Source organism: Achroia grisella, unplaced genomic scaffold (assembly GCF_030625045.1).
Source record: "Achroia grisella isolate CSIRO2021 unplaced genomic scaffold, CSIRO_AGI_Agris_v1 utg980, whole genome shotgun sequence".
Classification (NCBI taxonomy): domain Eukaryota; kingdom Metazoa; phylum Arthropoda; class Insecta; order Lepidoptera; family Pyralidae; genus Achroia; species Achroia grisella.
This window is the reverse complement of record NW_026713079.1, coordinates 764,486-783,586: the sequence shown is the minus strand read 5'-3', so window position 1 is coordinate 783,586 and position 19,101 is coordinate 764,486. Positions and strand designations below refer to the sequence as shown.

At 37.0% G+C, this 19,101-nt stretch overlaps 1 protein-coding gene across 1 annotated transcript in view; it reads right to left on the bottom strand.

Annotated features, from left to right (window-relative positions):
* The window catches only part of LOC131854389 (E3 ubiquitin-protein ligase Ubr3), a 157,682-nt gene that overhangs the window by 106,039 nt on the left and 32,542 nt on the right, over positions 1-19,101 (bottom strand). The window contains exons 3-9 of the mRNA XM_059205505.1: positions 10,781-10,906; positions 8,030-8,177; positions 7,160-7,281; positions 5,635-5,776; positions 4,405-4,813; positions 3,232-3,464; positions 1,531-1,686 (exon numbers count right to left, since the gene is read on the bottom strand). Of these exons, the coding sequence (XP_059061488.1) occupies positions 1,531-1,686; positions 3,232-3,464; positions 4,405-4,813; positions 5,635-5,776; positions 7,160-7,281; positions 8,030-8,177; positions 10,781-10,906 (1,336 nt within the window). The remainder of the gene's footprint in view (positions 1-1,530; positions 1,687-3,231; positions 3,465-4,404; positions 4,814-5,634; positions 5,777-7,159; positions 7,282-8,029; positions 8,178-10,780; positions 10,907-19,101) is intronic.

Sequence of the window (19,101 nt, the reverse complement as noted above, 5' to 3'; positions counted from 1 at the left end):
TATTTTTACTATAATTTCTGATATTAAGAGACCAGTTGAATAAGAATATTCTAGAAGGAATATACAGTCTTTGTATTCTTCCATATACATATACATATATCTCCGAAATGATTAGGTAAATTATTGTTAGTAACATAAAGCTGTTACTAACAATAATACGTAATTTAATATTGTCTTGCACATGACGATGAAATAGCAATACCATTATACAAAGTGTACAGTTGTAACCAAACGTGAAACAAATAATAAATATATTTTTTTTCTATATAATCATTGTTTATATATAAATCATAAAATAACAAGTGTAGAAGTTGCTTTTCAAAGTATTAAAATAGATTCGAAATATGCAAAGTCAGCGCTGAAAAAATCCAATTAGCATTTTATCGTGTTTCGTAAATTGAGCATACGGGATTTTTTGCGGCGGTCATCTCTGCCTACGTATAGATCATATTGTTCATATTGTTCATAACCCAGATGAGGAAAGCATTAAAAAGTTTAATTTATAATAATTTATAAGAACAATGATGTTGAACTTGAAATTTTTTTTTTATTTTATTTTCTCTGTTTATTTTGTTTCATTTTTCTATAGTCAACAATTGTGTTTTTATGAAATCTTTATTAGTCTGATATGTCAAACTCACTGATCTGTAATAGTAAATAATTATTTGGCAATTCTTTTCTGGACTCCCGCGATACAGGTTCGCCCAGTGCGGGGTCCAATGTATAATAAATTTTGTAATATTTGTACGTTATTTGAATAAAGAATAATAATTACGGTCTTAGTATATTTAAGTTATTAAAACATGTCTTTCAATCATATCGTTGAAAAAAAAACGCCGTTTAAACGATTACATATATTTCGACGTTAGTATAGAAATATAGCTTCAAAACGGTATATAGAAAGTGCAAGCGTATCACCGGCTTTTACTTAGAATTGTCTAAGTTTATAGTCAGCAAAAAAGTTATTTTGAATTGCGTCTTCAATGTTGCTGTACGTCAGGTAACCCTAAAATATTAGCTCCATCAAAGTGTGGGAACTGAATAGCGGGTAGGCGTGCGACCAACGTGTACTCGGAGCGGGTTCACGGCGAGCAGCTCGAGGAGGTCGTTTAAACGATGATGTATATTTCAATTTGTGTTGTATGAGAATTATCAATGTTTATATTAAGCAAAACGATATATTTAATCGCGTCTTCGGTGTAGACATACCGTCAGGTTACCATAAAATATGAAGCCCATCAAAGTGTGGGAAGCTGGATAGTGGGTAGGTATGCGACTGACCTGTACTCGGAGCGGGTGCACGGCGAGCAATGCGAGGAGCTCGTTTAAACGATAACGGTGTTTCGACATTAGTATAGAAATATAGCTACAAAACTATACACAGAATCATCATCGGCTTATTTACCTGAACGTATATTTAGTAAAGTAATATTTTTAATCGCGCCTTCGGTGTAGACGTACGTTAGGTACCATAAACCATGAGGCCCAGCAAAGTGCGGGAGGTGGATAGAAGGTAGAGATGCGACTGACCTGTACTCGGAGCGGGTGCACTGCGAGCAGCGCGAGGAGGTCGGGCGGCGGCAGCACGGCGGCGGCCGCCAGCCCCATGTGGCGCACCCCCGCGCACAGGAACGCCGCCAGGTACCGGTGCAGCGGGAAGTGGAACGACGCCTGCATCACCTCCGACTGACACAACACACGCAACACTTACTTACACGCCCAAACATATATCAACAGTTTAACCTTGGCAAGAAGAAACGAAGCAGTGCGCCAGGTTAGGAGAGTCCTTCTAAATTTGAGGTTTATGCGTGGTGATAGAGGGAATTTGAATGTCAGAGAATTTGATTATTAGTGAAACACATTTAGAAAACATTAGGGGGGGTTTTGTTAGTAATGTGGACTGATGACCCCATTGCTGGCAATGTACTACGTCAGGTTGACCCCCACGTGGTTCCCCCTGGAAACCATCGTGATAAATACCTGGTGAATTTGTTACGATAGGCTAACTGACCTGACCTCATGCTCATCTTATCATCCCCCACTGGTGCCCTGCCGTACCTGCCTGCGTAAACCGTTAGCGCAGGCGGGCGCACTATTCCATTATCATCCAGAAAAAAAAAAAGACATTGCTGACGCTGTCGGCGACCAGCAGCTCGCTACATACTACACACTACACACTACACACTACACACGCACCCGCTGCAGCGCGGCCGCGGGGAAGTGCACGGCGTCGAGCCACTCGTGCAGGCAGGTGAGGGCGGCGGCAGCTCGCTACATACTACACACTACACACTACACACTACACACGCACCCGCTGCAGCGCGGCCGCGGGGAAGTGCACGGCGTCGAGCCACTCGTGCAGGCAGGTGAGGGCGGCGGCAGCTCGCTACATACTACACACTACACACTACACACTACACACGCACCCGCTGCAGCGCGGCCGCGGGGAAGTGCACGGCGTCGAGCCACTCGTGCAGGCAGGTGAGGGCGGCGGCAGCTCGCTACATACTACACACTACACACTACACACTACACACGCACCCGCTGCAGCGCGGCCGCGGGGAAGTGCACGGCGTCGAGCCACTCGTGCAGGCAGGTGAGGGCGGCGGCAGCTCGCTACATACTACACACTACACACTACACACTACACACGCACCCGCTGCAGCGCGGCCGCGGGGAAGTGCACGGCGTCGAGCCACTCGTGCAGGCAGGTGAGGGCGGCGGCAGCTCGCTACATACTACACACTACACACTACACACTACACACGCACCCGCTGCAGCGCGGCCGCGGGGAAGTGCACGGCGTCGAGCCACTCGTGCAGGCAGGTGAGGGCGGCGGCAGCTCGCTACATACTACACACTACACACTACACACTACACACGCACCCGCTGCAGCGCGGCCGCGGGGAAGTGCACGGCGTCGAGCCACTCGTGCAGGCAGGTGAGGGCGGCGGCAGCTCGCTACATACTACACACTACACACTACACACTACACACGCACCCGCTGCAGCGCGGCCGCGGGGAAGTGCACGGCGTCGAGCCACTCGTGCAGGCAGGTGAGGGCGGCGGCAGCTCGCTACATACTACACACTACACACTACACACTACACACGCACCCGCTGCAGCGCGGCCGCGGGGAAGTGCACGGCGTCGAGCCACTCGTGCAGGCAGGTGAGGGCGGCGGCAGCTCGCTACATACTACACACTACACACTACACACTACACACGCACCCGCTGCAGCGCGGCCGCGGGGAAGTGCACGGCGTCGAGCCACTCGTGCAGGCAGGTGAGGGCGGCGGCCAGCAGTCTGCGAGCGAGCGGCGCGTGGGCAGGCTCGGTGAGATGTCCCAGCACCGACCACATCGGGTACGCGGCCGCCTCCAGCTCGCACGAGAACGCCGCGTAGTATGACGACGGCTCGAACTCGATGTGCGTGCCCACCTCGCGCACGTTCACGTTCATGCCTGAAAACGACGCATATTTGTTTTACATCCGTCCGTTGTAAGGATAGACATTGAGAGGAAAAACGATTATTACAAAATTAACAATGAATACAAAATACTCAGTGTTCTATACATTACATTAAATACACTCATTTACACCGTATTCTTATTTATTACTAGCTGTTCCCGCGACTTTGTCCGCTTGGAATTTAACTTTATTTTTCTAAAATAAAAGTAGCCTAAGTTACTCCTTATTACATCAGCTACCTGCCAAAAAAAGATTCGTCAAAATCGGTCCAGCCATTTCAGAGATTAGCCGGAACAAACAGACCGACAGACAGACAGACAAAAATTGTAAAAAATGTTATTTTGGTATATTTACCGTATATATATTCATATGCATGTAGTAAAAAACAATTATTTCAATATGTTAGGGAAACTACTCTCTGCTAGCAAAATGTTAGGAAAAGTACTATGTATATATATAGGGTTAACACAGTTCTAAGATTTATATTAATTCTAATTTATATTAATTCACAACACAATGCGCGCGCGCGTCAAGGCCGCTGTACGGTCAGTTCAGTACTGTAGGTAAGGGAGGGGAAGGAAAGGCGCGGGAACAGAAAACTAACGGACTCTAATATAATAATCTGTGCTTACGATGATACAGGGTAGATTTTGAACACAATATTACAAACAGATACTCCAATTTTATTTATATGTATAGATTACGATTATAATAGTTTAAACTAGTTTTGTTTGCTACCTCTTGGCGTCGTAACCATCCAAGCGATATCGTGAAATTTTGCATATGAAACGATAAATCGATATGCTATTTTCAATGTTAGCCAATCAATATATTCCAGTTACTAACAAAGTCTTGGCTCAGTTAGTAACCACAAAAGGAAACATATAATGATTATCATATCAAATACAAAGTGAAATAAAAAACATAACTCACCTTGCAGCATAGACAGAAACTCGAACCACATATCAACGAGCGCGTCATCTTGCAAGAACAGTAAAGCTACACTCTTATGAGACAGCACGTTATTAAAGTCCGAAACGAGTGGCCAGTAGCAGTGTTCTCTCATAACGCGGCGCGTACAATCTATCACGTAGTGGAAATTCTTTTCTGGATCGTGGAGTGTGTTCTGCACGAGGATCTTGCCCATCATGAGCCGGAGTGAGAGCACCATGACGTGGAGGAGGTGGAGTTGCTGCACGCAGCGGAGTGCGAGCGCTTCGTTGGAGAACAGTTGTACGGACATGTGAACGACTCGATTGGACAACGTGTCCGGGTCGGACGCCGCCTCAAGCACTAACGGGATACGCGCGTAGTGCATCACGAACGTACGGGTTAGATGCTCCTGCAATACACAATGCACGATTCGTTGGTAAACTGTTTCAACTGTTATAAATATAAATTAAACCTTGTTAGTTTTGACATATTTTAATATATGAACAATTTAATTTAATTATTAGAAATATTTTAAAAATTAATTCAATTTACAAAAGTAATAATGTATATAAATTTTGCACGCCTGTTAGCAGGCTGAATATGTACATTGAACGAATATTCATATTGTAAGACCTACTTGTAACATTGTATTCTGCAAATAAATAAATAAAAGTAACAGAATTCCCTGTTATATTTAAAACATTAACAGGATTCCGTTATATTTGTTTTAAATAACAGGTAATATTTTTCGGTTGCATGTTTAATATTTTGGACAATTCATAACTTGCAATCCTGTATTAGTTGAAGATGAAAATTTGTATAGAAGTATTGTCGTTTTTAAAGCTAGAAGCTTTAAATTTATTTTTTAGACTGTTCATTAAATATAAATAAATATGACAATCAAAGTTTGCTTTTTTTTATTTATGCCAAATATCATACTACATTGCACGCAATTTTCGTGAACAGGCGTACTAAGTTTTTCTTCACGTATTAATATCAGATAGGTGATTGCTCACCATTAGAGCAACACACAAGTTTCCTGCTTATTCTGCTTGTGATGAGACAGCTTTCCGAATAAGCGGTAGATTAAAAAAAAATGTTGACTATTCAAAAGTGCTTAAATTAAGTTTATTTGAATAAATTATTTTCTATTCTATTCTATTCTATTAAGTTTACAGTCAGCTTCTTTGCCATTCTAGACAAGTAAAAAAAAATACACAATAAAGATACCTTATAGTCCTGATCGGGTAGCATGTTGAGCAGGAAACAAACAATATTCTGAGGGAACTCATACTTGAATGTCCAAAATATAAATTCGTCTAGTAACGTGTTGTGCTGCAACCGAGGCGCCAACGCGGGCAGGTGTTTATAGCTGGAGACATGTGAGAAATATACATTTAATTTTTATTAACTAATTATTCTTTTAATAACCTGAACAAGTAAATTTTTACCCACAAGTTTGTAGGGACTGGTGTACTCTGATAACTACGACTTATTTATATTACTCACGTAACGAATAATTTATGTGATCTTTGTTACTTGGAGGTTTGTATTCACAATAAAATTATAATTCTTTTATATTACCTGAACAAGTAAATTGTTACCCACAAGTTTGTAGTGACTGTTATACTCTGATAACTACGACTAATTTATATTGTTACTCAATTAAGTAATCATTTATTTACGCTAACATTGCTAATTTAAAAGTTCATATTCACACAAAATTAAAAATGTAATTCTGACCAACATTTATTTAAAAGAGCAACACGCAAGTTTCAAGCTCGTTCTTCTTGTGATGAGTCTGAATTCCGAATGAGTGGTAGAATAAAAAATATGTCTATTCAAAAGTGCCTATATTAAGTTGAATAAACATATATTCATCTAGACTTAACTAAACAGAGTTTGTACTATGCTTACTAGAGAATTGATAGTCATACTTTAATATATTTTAATACATAATACATTGAAAAACACAGACAAATGTAGAGATACTTTTAAAGAAATGTTAGTTATGTAAATGAGAAACCACTTGGGTCCTCCTGGAAACCATTGTAATTGATTATTAGCAAATTTTCCACGATATGAGAACTGACCTGAACTCATGCTCATTCTAACATCCTCCACTGGCGCCAGCCGGCATAAACACAGACATAAATCCTAGATACGGCAATAGGCCCCTATGCCATGTTAATTTCAAAGTATACCACGCTAAAGGTCGACATGAGCAGTCGACAACAAACTACCCCATGAGAATAGTCGTAACGATATGTTTTTTTTTTTCGGACGCTGTAGCGACCAACAGTATTAGAGTATACTGTTGGCCGCTACACAGGACGATAGGAGACGAGTGCAAATAGCACTCCAAACACTCGGAAGAACTTATGGAGCGGCTGAAGGCCAACTCCCGACTGACGGATACGACTTTAGTCTGAGGGCACCACTAGGGGTACGAAGCTCGGCTCAGGCCGTCGTAATTTCGATCCCCGTTTCAATTGCTCGATCGGAGGGCGTAACCTTACGTGTGTGTATATACATATATAGTAACTAGCTGTCCAGGCAAACGTTGTTTTGCCTTAAAATAAAAAAAAATAGGGGTGGACTACCCCTAACATTTAGGGCGATGAAAAATAGATGTTGGCCGATTCTCAGACCTACTCAATACGCTCACAAAATTTCATGACAATCGGTCAAGCCGTTTCGGAGGAGTATGGGAACGAAAACTGTGGCACGAGAATTTTATATATAAGATACTCACTCGTCAGGTGGTTCCGGCGCTGGAAATGAGTCTATTGCCTTCTCATACATCTTGTGTGACTCGGCCATATAGCATCCATATTCTGTGTCGGGGAACGGCGGCACCACAAGATTACGGTACATCTGTAATACAACATAGACAAATAGATAAAACATTTACTATCAACATTAACAAACTATAAAGAATACACAAACCAGTGTCGTAACTATACCTTTCGAGACCCGTGGCAATTTCATCTGAAGAAGCTATAACACAGTGATATCCTAGCACAGATGTTACGGCCTATATAATCTTACTGCAAGTTTGTGAGTATGGATGGATGTTTGTTATACTTTTCTCCCAAAAACTACTAAACGGATTTTGATGAAACTTATAGTAATATAGCTTATACATCAGAATAACACATAGGCTATAAATTTCATTGCGACTGAAACCACGAGCACATTTAGTATACAAATATATTAGATTAAAAACTTTGTTTATACATTATATACATTTTTAATACATTTTTTTACTTGTGTATAGACCTAAGGTAACAAGTAGGTAACTTAGATAAATTAAAGACAAAACGTGTTTAATTAATTGTTTCAATAATTGGTAGTTACGATTCTCCTCTGCACATAGATATAAGCTATATTATAGTAGAGTTTCATTAAAATCCATTCAGTAATTTTTGCGTGAAATAGTAATAATTATGCCTCAACCAACAAACTCCATGCTCAGAAACTTCCACGATTTTAATATTAATAAGATAATAAGATGTGATGAGGCGTCGCTACTTAATTTGTTTCCTGTAGCATAGGTAGTGAGTATACAGGTGTAATAATTGAACTACATTAGTAAGCTACAAAATAATAAATAAGTAAATACTTGTGGGTTGATGAGAGCTTGCGTCATAGCAGATCGCATCAGGTCTCCCATGTTGTTGAACTCCATAAGCATCTGGACGTAATATTCACACTCCTGCACCGCCTTTCTGTAACTGTCGGACTGCGTCTGCGCCTGTGTTGGTGTTGCACTGTAACAAGTCAAACGCAAAATTATAATAATAATAATAATTAATAAATTGGTCACAAACAGATTTAAAAACCTTACAACGCATTTTAAGTACCCACCTTACTAAACACAGAAAACACCACCCCAAATCATGTATTCAGAGACTTTCACTACCACGACATGAAGGAGGAAGAAGATTAATAGATATACAAAATCTACACAACAAACAGATAACACTCAGATTGTAAATTGGGCATACGTTTCATTAAAATCAGTTTAGTAGTTTTTGCGTGAAAGAGTAACAAACATTCATCGATCTATCAATCCATACTCACAAACTTTCGCGATTATAATATAATTATGAAGTAATTATTATTAAAAATTAATTCACAACAAAAACCTTTGCATCTCAATTAATATAATTAACCTGAAGAAAACATCGATAACAAACCCAAAAAATAATTCAATAAATGTGCCTGCATGATGAATGTTTGTTACTCTTTCACACAAAAACTACTAAACGAATTTTGATGATACTTTATGTCCAATTTACAATCAGCCCGAGTGGGCAGGGAAGTAAGCACGGAAGTGAGCAGCGCGAGAGTGTAAACACGAGTGGAAATGCTTTCAATGTCATTGGCGCCGCCACTCGCGCTGCCCGGCGCTACAGTAATATAGCTGTGACCAAAGGACTGTATTAAGGGCTGGTTTAAAATGAATAATATGTATATTCAGCTCAGTAGGTTAGGTAGGCTCGCTCCCTGTCGCAATCGATATCAAAACCAGAAACTAATCTAATAAATATCGGTAGGCTCGCTCCCTATCGCGTTGCATTCAAATACACCTAGCGGGGTAAAGAGTTTTGGTAGTAATGTGGACCGATGATCTTATTGCTAGCAATGTATCATGTTGACTTCCACGCGGTTTCCCTGGAAACGTGATAAATTCCTGGAGAATTTGTCACGATGGGCTAACTGACCTGACCTCATGTACATTTTATCATCCTCCACTGGTCCCCGCAAGCGTAAACCGTTAGCGCAGGCGGGTGCACCATTCCATTATCATCCAAAAAATATATACCTACCGAGATATGAATTATTTAATTTATTATTCAAAATCTCTTATGATTGGACCATTAATAATGTTAATATTTGATTAAAACAAGACTAATTTTAGGTCGAGACAAGCTTGTTTCTGATTATAATATTGTAACGTAGATTTTAAATAATATATGCATGATTTACATGATTTTCCCGCTACTAACATTTCCAAATAATTTAAGACCTCTAACTGTATAATATTAATAAACATTTAAATTTACTGTTAATTTTTACACATCAAAAGATATGTTTAAAATAATAATAATAATCTTAGGTCAATTCACACGGCGCCATCTAGCCCCAAGTAAAGCTAGATTCAGCTTGTGTTATGGGTACTAGATAACTGATACAATTACATTAATAATAATAATAATCTTTATCTACTGCTCACAAGGAAACTTACAATATTGACAAAGTAACAAAAGTATGTATTTAATCTTACAAGCTATTCCTTGTATATGACGGCTGATAGGGTCGAGTGGAAAATGATATATTGCCGACGCGAAATAATGAGATAAGGGCAAGGCAATGATGATGATTATTTACAAATCGAAAAAAACAATAAGAAACTTACAAATATTTGTACGATTTTTAAATTTAAGCCAAGTGTAATAATAAAAAAATTGCATATATTAACAACAGTTGAATTTTGAAAATTTAGGCGAATACACAATTCCGTTATCATACATTAACAAAATAAAAAAAGACAAGTCTCTATCTAAAACTTACAAATATTTGTACAAATTTTAAATTTAAATTAATTAAATTATATAAAATTGTATAATATTAATAACAGTTGAATTTTGAATACTTAGGGTTGTACCATTTGAGTGCATTAGCATAAATTAAAAAAAAAGACAAGTCATAACGAAGCAGACTCTATCTATGTACCTCCACATCGAACTACATAAGATTTGTCCAGATGTTTAGATGTGATAAGATAACAAATTATACAAACACACTTTGGCATGTATAGTATTTGATAAGATAACAAATAAACAAACAAACACACTGGCATGTATAATATTAGAAGTGAACCTGTTAAAGTGTGGACGGTTGGGAAAAAATTTGAATAAAAAAAACTTGACGTTCACAAGTGGTTCTAATGTCCTACGTGAATAATTGTTTTTTAATTTCATTTCATTTAAAGTTGCAAGATTTTTTTATACCACATAGGTGGCAAACAAGTACACGGCCCATCTGTATAAGATGTAATTACATCATGTTTTATTTATAGTTTTAATAATATCCTCGGTGGTCTAGCGGTTTAGTTCACCGCTTTACTTCCAATGATCGCGGGTTCGATTCCTCGTACGGTGCAAACATTTTTATTTATGATTGTTTGTACGGTCTGGGTATTTTCTATGTATATTATGTATGTATTTACAAATAAATATATATCTAAGTATTTATATATATATCAGTTGCCTAGTACCCATAACACACAACACAACACAAGCTCTGTTATGATGGCGCTGTGTTAATTGTCCGGGATTGTTTATTATTATTATTAGATCATAGTTACCTGTTCTCCCTGAAATGCTGAAGTAGCCGCAGTATGAGTCGGGGCATCATTGCTTCCGCGACGCACATCAGCTCGGCCGGCGCCGTCCCCGGGCGAGGGCACTTGTTCCCGTGATTACTGCAGAACCTGCAACACAAATATATTAATTACTAGCTGTGCCAGCAGTTTTGCTCGCGTGAAATTCTGATGTATAAGCTATAGATAATTTAAAATCCGTTCAGTGATTTGTGCGTGAAAGAATAACAACCATACTCACTAACTTTCGCGATTAAAATATTAATAAGATTCCAGCTATAGTAACAAACTATGATGGCGCTGCTTGCTGTGGGCCCCAATGAAATTAGCAAATGTCTACTGTGTCTCACTCTCAATACTAGCTTACAATGGTATATTAGTATTTTTATATATTTGCATCTGTATATATATGTATTATTTTTATGTATCTATTTGTTATAATTTTTCTTTTTCTTTTTTTTCTTTCAATTAATTATTAAAGTGCACCGCCTTATTATCTCTGATCAACGCGACGGTTGACTGGTAGAGAATGCCATCAGGCATTAAGTCCGCCATGTATACATTTTTGTGTGCAAAAGAATAAATAAATAAATAACACAACCGCTGTATTGAAAGATGATCATAATGTAAAACACCATAAAAATATAATAACAATAAACTAGGACAATTGAAAAGGTTATTTCGTATCAATAACTAAAGAAATTAATGAAAAATTGTGGGAAAATAGGCAAGAGCTCCACCGACAAGAATGTGCCTCTTTAATTATGAATGAAGGACAATTCACTCGGCGTCATCTAGTCCCAAGCTAAGCAGAGATGGTGTTATGAATACTATACAACAATTTTTTTATATAATATTAAATATATTGTAAACCCATGACGAGGCGAAAAGCGTCTCTTCGTTATATTTGTGTTAACCTATCTCGAAAAGCAGCTGGAAGAATTAGGATGAAATTTTCACAAAAAAACTGAGAAAGTAAGGGATGATAAAAATATTTTTTTTTAATAATATCAATACGCCATCTAAAAATGTATTCATACTTTACTAATAAAACACTAGATACCACCATATAGATGTTTTATTTTTCGTTTTAGGTACAAGTTATTAAAGTCGCTGAGGGAAGACCCAAAAATACAAAATATTTATTAAGTAAAGTGAATCTTTATATTATAAAACAAAGTCGCCGTTGCTGTCTGTCCGTCCCTATGTATGCTTAAAACTACGCAACGGATATTAAGCTGTTTTTTAATACATACAGTGATTCAAGAGGAAGGTTTATATGTATAATACATGTACACCCGTGCGAAGCCGGTGTGAGTAGCTAGTATAAAATAATTTATAATTAAGTAAAGTGTATTCCGATCGATGTTAGATACAAGTTTATTATTTATAATATTATATAATAATAATATCAGAGAACAATTCATACAGCGCCATCTAAATCTCAAACATCCCAACATAATATACATAGCAAACACTCAGACCTATATAAACAATAATACCCATGAATACAAAATTTGACGAGCGATCTAGCACACCGCTTTACGACCGATGGTCGCGGGTTCGATTCCCCGCACGGCACAAACATTTGTATTCATGAGTATGATTGTTTGTATCGGTCTGGGTGTTTTTCTATGTATAATATATATGTATTTAAAAAAAAAACTATGTATGTATATGTATCAGTTATCTAGTACACATAACACAAGCTTTAGCTAACTTAACTTGGGTATAGATTGCGCTGCGAATTGTCCTGAGATTATTATTATTATTAATTTACAGTGCGAGGTATTGAACCCACGACCATCGGAAGTAACCGTTAGACCATCGGCCTGTCGGCCTCGGGGCCGACAGTCTAATTCAATCTTTATGCTCTTGACCGACTTTATCGGGTAGTTCGATCGCTAAATCTAGCATTTGCCTTTGCCAAGGTACTGCAATCGTGATTCGGAAGTCTATTTCGGACTTTGTTACAGCTGTATAGCGCCAACAGATAACATATTAGACTTACAGAGATAACATATGAGACTGCTTCTCTTTTTGTGTTCTACCGAATATATAACACTGTGTTCTGAGGAATTGTTCGACATGATGCCTACGGCTACTTTTTACCATCGCACCGCTCGCCATCTACAGGGAATTCATCCCCACACGCCAGAACCTAAGTGGTCTCGGACAGTGCAGTTTCAGAGGAGCTTCCTCCCGCGTATAGAGGTATCAATCTAAGTGAGATTGTGGAATGAACTACTTGCCGAAGTTTTCTCACGAGACTACAACATGGGGTTTTTCAAGAAGGGTATATTAAGGTTTCTTAAAGGTCGGCAACGCGCACTTTACACTCCTGGTGTTTCAGGCGTCCATAGGCTACGGTAACCATTCACCATCAGATGGGCCGTATGCTTGTTTGTCACCATGGTAGTAATTAAAAAATATATATATTATTCTCTTTTAAATAATCACTAATTTTACTAATAGGGAAGGTCATATCATTTCCAGTGTCACTGAATATTGCGGTTGCATGCTAATTGTAGCAGAATTAATAATGGACTTCCGGCAAAATAATATTTATTTAGATAAAATATATACAAAACCTATCTTCCAAAACATACTAGTAAATTAAACCTATCATTACTAATATTATAAATGCGAAAGTAACTCTGTCTGTCTATCTGTCTGCCTCGCTTTCACGCCAAAACTATAGAACAGATTTAAATGACATTTACACATATAGTCTAGAACCTGACAAAAGACAAAGGCTACTTTTTAATCCGGTAAAAGGGGTTGTAAGGGGTTGAAACGGGAGATGAAATGGTACATGGAAGTATCGATTTACGCGGACGAAGTCGCGGGCACATCTAGTAGATTATAAAAAGAATAATTGAAAATTCATTGGCAATTGATGAATTTATCGCTTATTAAATGCACGTAAATCGGGGATTTGTTTGTAATAAGATTGGATCTCCACGGCAACCTCCTCGAAATCTTAAGATTGTTTGATTATATTGTATAATGCATATCTTATTATGGCAATCTGTAACTTTGTGATTCAAACGATATCCTACATCCGTGATACAGTCTATCTACAAGCCCAACTTCATTAAGATATATATTTTTTTTAATTCAAAATATCTTTATTCATGTATGTCTATTACAGACTCTTATGATATGTCAAACCTACAGTCAGTCAGAATGATTTCGAGATGAGAAGAACTGACAAGAAATTAGCTCGTATTGTTTTCAAATAAATGTTGTGCATGTTTACAATTAAAATAATACAGATTCATTTAAATTCAAATTTAGGAGAATAGAGTGACCACCAGCATATCCTATTGCAAAAGCAAAAAGTCTAATCAGTGTTCGTAACCCGAAGAGACCAGTCCCCACAAGCAGCACCTGTTCATGAGTAAGACGGATAAGCCAGCCACCATTGGACTCAATCATAGAGGGATTATATATTATATAGAGGTCGGTAGGGAAAAAAAATTATAATGTTAAAACTTGGCGTTCATAAGCGGCTAAAATGTCCTTCTTGAATAAATGATTTTTGAATTTTGAATATGAATAGAATAGAATAGAAAATCATTTATTCAAATAAACTTACATTGAAGCACTTTTGAATAGTCACCACATTTTCTAATCTACCGCTCGTTCGGAAAGCTGTCTCATCACAAGAAGAACGAGCAAGAAACTTGCGTGTTGCTCTTTTAAATAATTTTATTATTACTTTACATTTTTAAGTTTAAGTGTGTGAATACAAACCACCAATTAGCACTAATTCAATTAAATACTCAAAAAGAAAAAATATTGAATACATAACCAACTGGTTAAACAATTAATAAGAGGAAATCAGTCATAGTGATTAGAGCAGACCAGTCCCTACAAGCAGCACCCGTTCACGAGTATGACGGATGAGCCAGCCATCACTGCGCTCGACCATATTTTAGGGAGCCCAATGACCCGGCCTACCACGCCGCCACAAGTCTGGACATTTTAGTGAGCATGACTACTCAAAACACTAGACCACGTCAAAGCTACTCACAATTGCCATCTGATAGTTATAGTATTCACATTTTACATAAGAATGCATGCGGCAATTAATACAAAAACCGCTACGCTTTCATATTTCTAAAATCAATCAATTAAATCAAGAAAGCAATGAAAATCACAAACACAAATACCGACAGACAGACGTTCTCATATAAACTTTTAAGTTGGATTCCGTAATTTTAACTAACTTTGTAAATTAAGTATGTAAACAAACATAATAAATTGATTGTTTTATAATAGTGATCTATTTGATAGTGTAATAATCATATAGTTCACGGTCAAGGGCAATTGTAGAGGCACCAAGTTCAAGGCGTGTGTGGATTGAGATAACAATATCTCGTTTACACAATAGAATGTACATCTTCGTGGATATCGCAGGGTTGCCAGCCGTGCTATACTTTTTTATTAGAACGGAGTTTAGAATAGACCCGCGCGATATTGTCTGCGCTACATTTTCTCTACTTTTACAGAATTTTTAATTGTACTTCTGCTTCTTTTGGTGGTAACTTGATGTTATATAACAGAGGTATCAAACTCAATTTTGTAGATCATATATTATTTATTATTTGGCCATATATTATTGAATAGTGCAGAGGGCCTATTATTATTAAATATACTATTATATTGTGTACACATTCTATATGTAATATATCACATTTAAAAAGTGTAGGCCAGGCCAGATTCAAATAAAAACAATGTACTGAATTATTATAACATTATTTATTTAATAAACTACGACTTCGTAAGCTTTTTTAACATAAAAGGTACACAATATAACACAGACATACAGACACAATTTTGCATCTATAACATTACGAATATATAGTTAGAAAAAGATATTGTATACAAGTAAAAATAGGTTATATCTTATTCTCAAATATTTTTTCCAACTTTAAATAAAATACGTTATATTTCCTGAGATGGCAACCCTACTTGTCACACTGGACTTTATGTGTGATAACACACGTAAAGTCCAGTGTAACGAGTACTTTGTGCGTTGTCATATGTATTTTATAATCAAAAACCGGTCAAGAGTGAGTCTGAGTTTTGTATCAAAATATCCGTATTGAAGGTCACTGACATTTCATGCCCGTGAATATAATTTTCCCCAGATGAATCATTGAAGCAAAAGTTTAATCTTAAACATTAATAAGTAATATCTAAGTTCAAATATGTGTGACCCTTTTAATTCTTTAATAGACTTACAGAAATAAATATTTTAATTGTACATGATACTTCGCTATATTCTAAAAAAAACTTTAATCACTACAGAGGTCCCGAGCGCGATATTCTAAAAAAAAAATTTAATCACTATAGAGATGACGGTTTACCGCCACACCGCTTTAGTTCCGATGGTTGCGGGTTCAATTCCTCACACGGCACAACAAAATGTATTTATGAGTATGATTGTTTGGATGTTTACTATCTATATTATATTTTTATTATATTTATTTACAAAAAAATATATCTATATATTTATATCAATTTTCTAGTATCCATAACACAAGTTCTGCCTACCTTGGTAATAGAAAGGGTTGTGTGAATCATCCAGGTTTATTATTAGGAGTATAATATTTTCATAATAAATTTTGTCATGCCTGTACTTTGACTTCCCTTAAGAAGTTACCTTGAGATGTTTAGATATATATAAACTTAATATAAATTGTCACTTTCCGCAAGTAGAGTAGGTTATCCAGGACAGAAGGAGATTGTCAGTAATGCGTACTGATGACCCCATTGCTAACAATGTACCATTTCAAGTTGACTTCTACGAGCTTCCCCTTGGAAACCATTACGATAAATCTATTAATGTAATAAGTGCAATAAAGTATATATATAAATGTCTGGGTAAATCTGACACGATGGGCTAAAATTGACTTCCACTAGTTTCCCCTTGGAAACCATCACGATAAATGTATAGAAATTTGTCACGATGAACTAACCGACCTGACCTGTTCATCTTATCATCCTCCACTGATCCCCCGCCAGCGTAAACCGTTAGGGTGCACCATTCTATTATTATAAATTTCAAAAAATGCACTTTTAAAATTAGAACGTATTGATTAAAAAAATAGGTTATGAATATTTGAACTTTAAGCGCATGATATGCGGTTAAAATTGACACAGAACGATAAAGCGCAAATGTTTGCTATTTTGTAAACATTTGTGTATTTGAAACTATGTTTGAAGCCGATTTTACATTGATTTCTAAGTTGGCATAACTGCAGATTTGGGTGTCAGCCAAAATCTATTCCATACAACCGTATCCTTGGGGAAACTAATAAACAATTATTACGTAACATATAATACTCAGTGGCTAACAGCTCAACTTCGTCTGTATCACACTTACTTGACATTTATCATTATATTTAATAACTAGCTGTACCCACGATTTTGTCCACGTGGAATTTAACTTTATTTTTCCAAAATAAAAGTATCCTAAATTACTCCTTATTACATCAGCTACCTGCCAAAAAAAGTCCCGTCAAAATCGGTCCAGCCATTTCAGAGATTAGCCGGAACAAACAGACATACAGACAGACAAAAATTGTAAAACAAAATATTTTGGTGTATGTACCGTACCGTATTTATATTCATATGCATGTAGTAAAAAACGGTTATTTCAATATTACAAACAGACACTCCAATTTTATTTCTATGTATAGATAATAATCATTTATTCAGCATCATAATACAGATTAAAAATATAATCTCACGTATTACATATTATTAATATCGTTTCATAATAAAAATTAATAGCAAACTGTCGAAATAAATATCCTTAGATCCCATTGTTGAAAGTCAAGATAAGACATTTGTCCTGTAAAACCTGTATTAACGAAGGTCATCCTGTTTCCAAGGTCGTGATGCGCCAACGCTTAGTTCAAATGCGAAGTTGACTAAACTATTAGGGGCCATACATAAACTTCGTCACGTTAATACGTCACATTAGATTAATATTATTTTTTACGACCTCGGCGGTCTAGTGGTTTAGAACAGCGGCTTGCTACCGATGGTCGTGGGATCGATTTCATTGTCTAAAATCAAGATAAGACAGTTGTCCTGTCAAATCTGTATTAACGAAGGTCTTGCGCTTCCCAAGGTCGTGATACGCCAACGCTGAGTTGAAATGCGAAGTTTACTAAACTATTAGGGGCGGGAGGGAAAGGTGATTGTTAGCAATGTGGATTGATGAACCTATTAGTTAGGGCAGGTAGGTGCATCATTATCATCCATAAAAAAACTATTTGGGGCCATACAGAAACTTCGTCACGTTAACATGTCACATTAGATTAATGCTATTTTTGACGACCTCGGTGGTCTAGTGGTTTAGCACAGCGACTTACATCGTATGGTCGCGGTTTCGATTCCTCGCACGATACAATTATTTGTAGTCTTGAATATGATTGTTTGTATTGATCTAGGTGATTCTTTTCTATGTATTATTTTTATCAGGTTTCTAGTACTCATGAGCTATGAGAATTGTCACTATTAATATTTTTACCGGTGCCTCCGTCCTTGTCACATTTGTGACAAACCACTACTGCCTAGTGTGTCGTCACATATTTTACAACTATAAAGAAATATTTTTAAGTTTAAGGTTAACACAATAGTTTAAATTTTTGCGTTATATATTATTTTCAGAAATATGTTGTCACGAAATTTAGGAGCTCACCACCTTCTCCCATTTGGCACACTTTATCGACCCCCCCCAAACACAAAAGTGTGACAAGAGGTGATAGGAAGCCCCTAAAGTGTGACATAATTTAGGAGCTCACCACCTCTTCCCACTTGTCACACTTTATCAACCCCCCGACAAAGTGTGACAGGAGGTGGTAGGACGTCCCTAAAGTGTGACGTAATTAATGATTTATATTGTTTATACTAAACAATGCATAGGAATAGAAACATTAGAAACGTATGCGCCCATTGTTTGTTGAGTCTCCGAGTTATAGTATTAATTGGTCATTGTCTATTGTTAATTACAAAACTATGAATCATAAACATAATGCATGCTGCATACTGCTCTATAACACTGATTTATGATCTATTTATAGAATTCTACTAAATATTAGCAATACCACAGTACCATTTTAAACAATAAACATTATGTATAATTTAATGACTGTATGTGTCGGAATAACAAGAAAAAAACATGCGCTGCGCAGTTTACGCATCCACAACAAAAACGGTAAGTCGTTAAAAAAATGTTTTAGACAAAAGATGTAGAGAATTGTATACTCTACAACTTTTGTAAT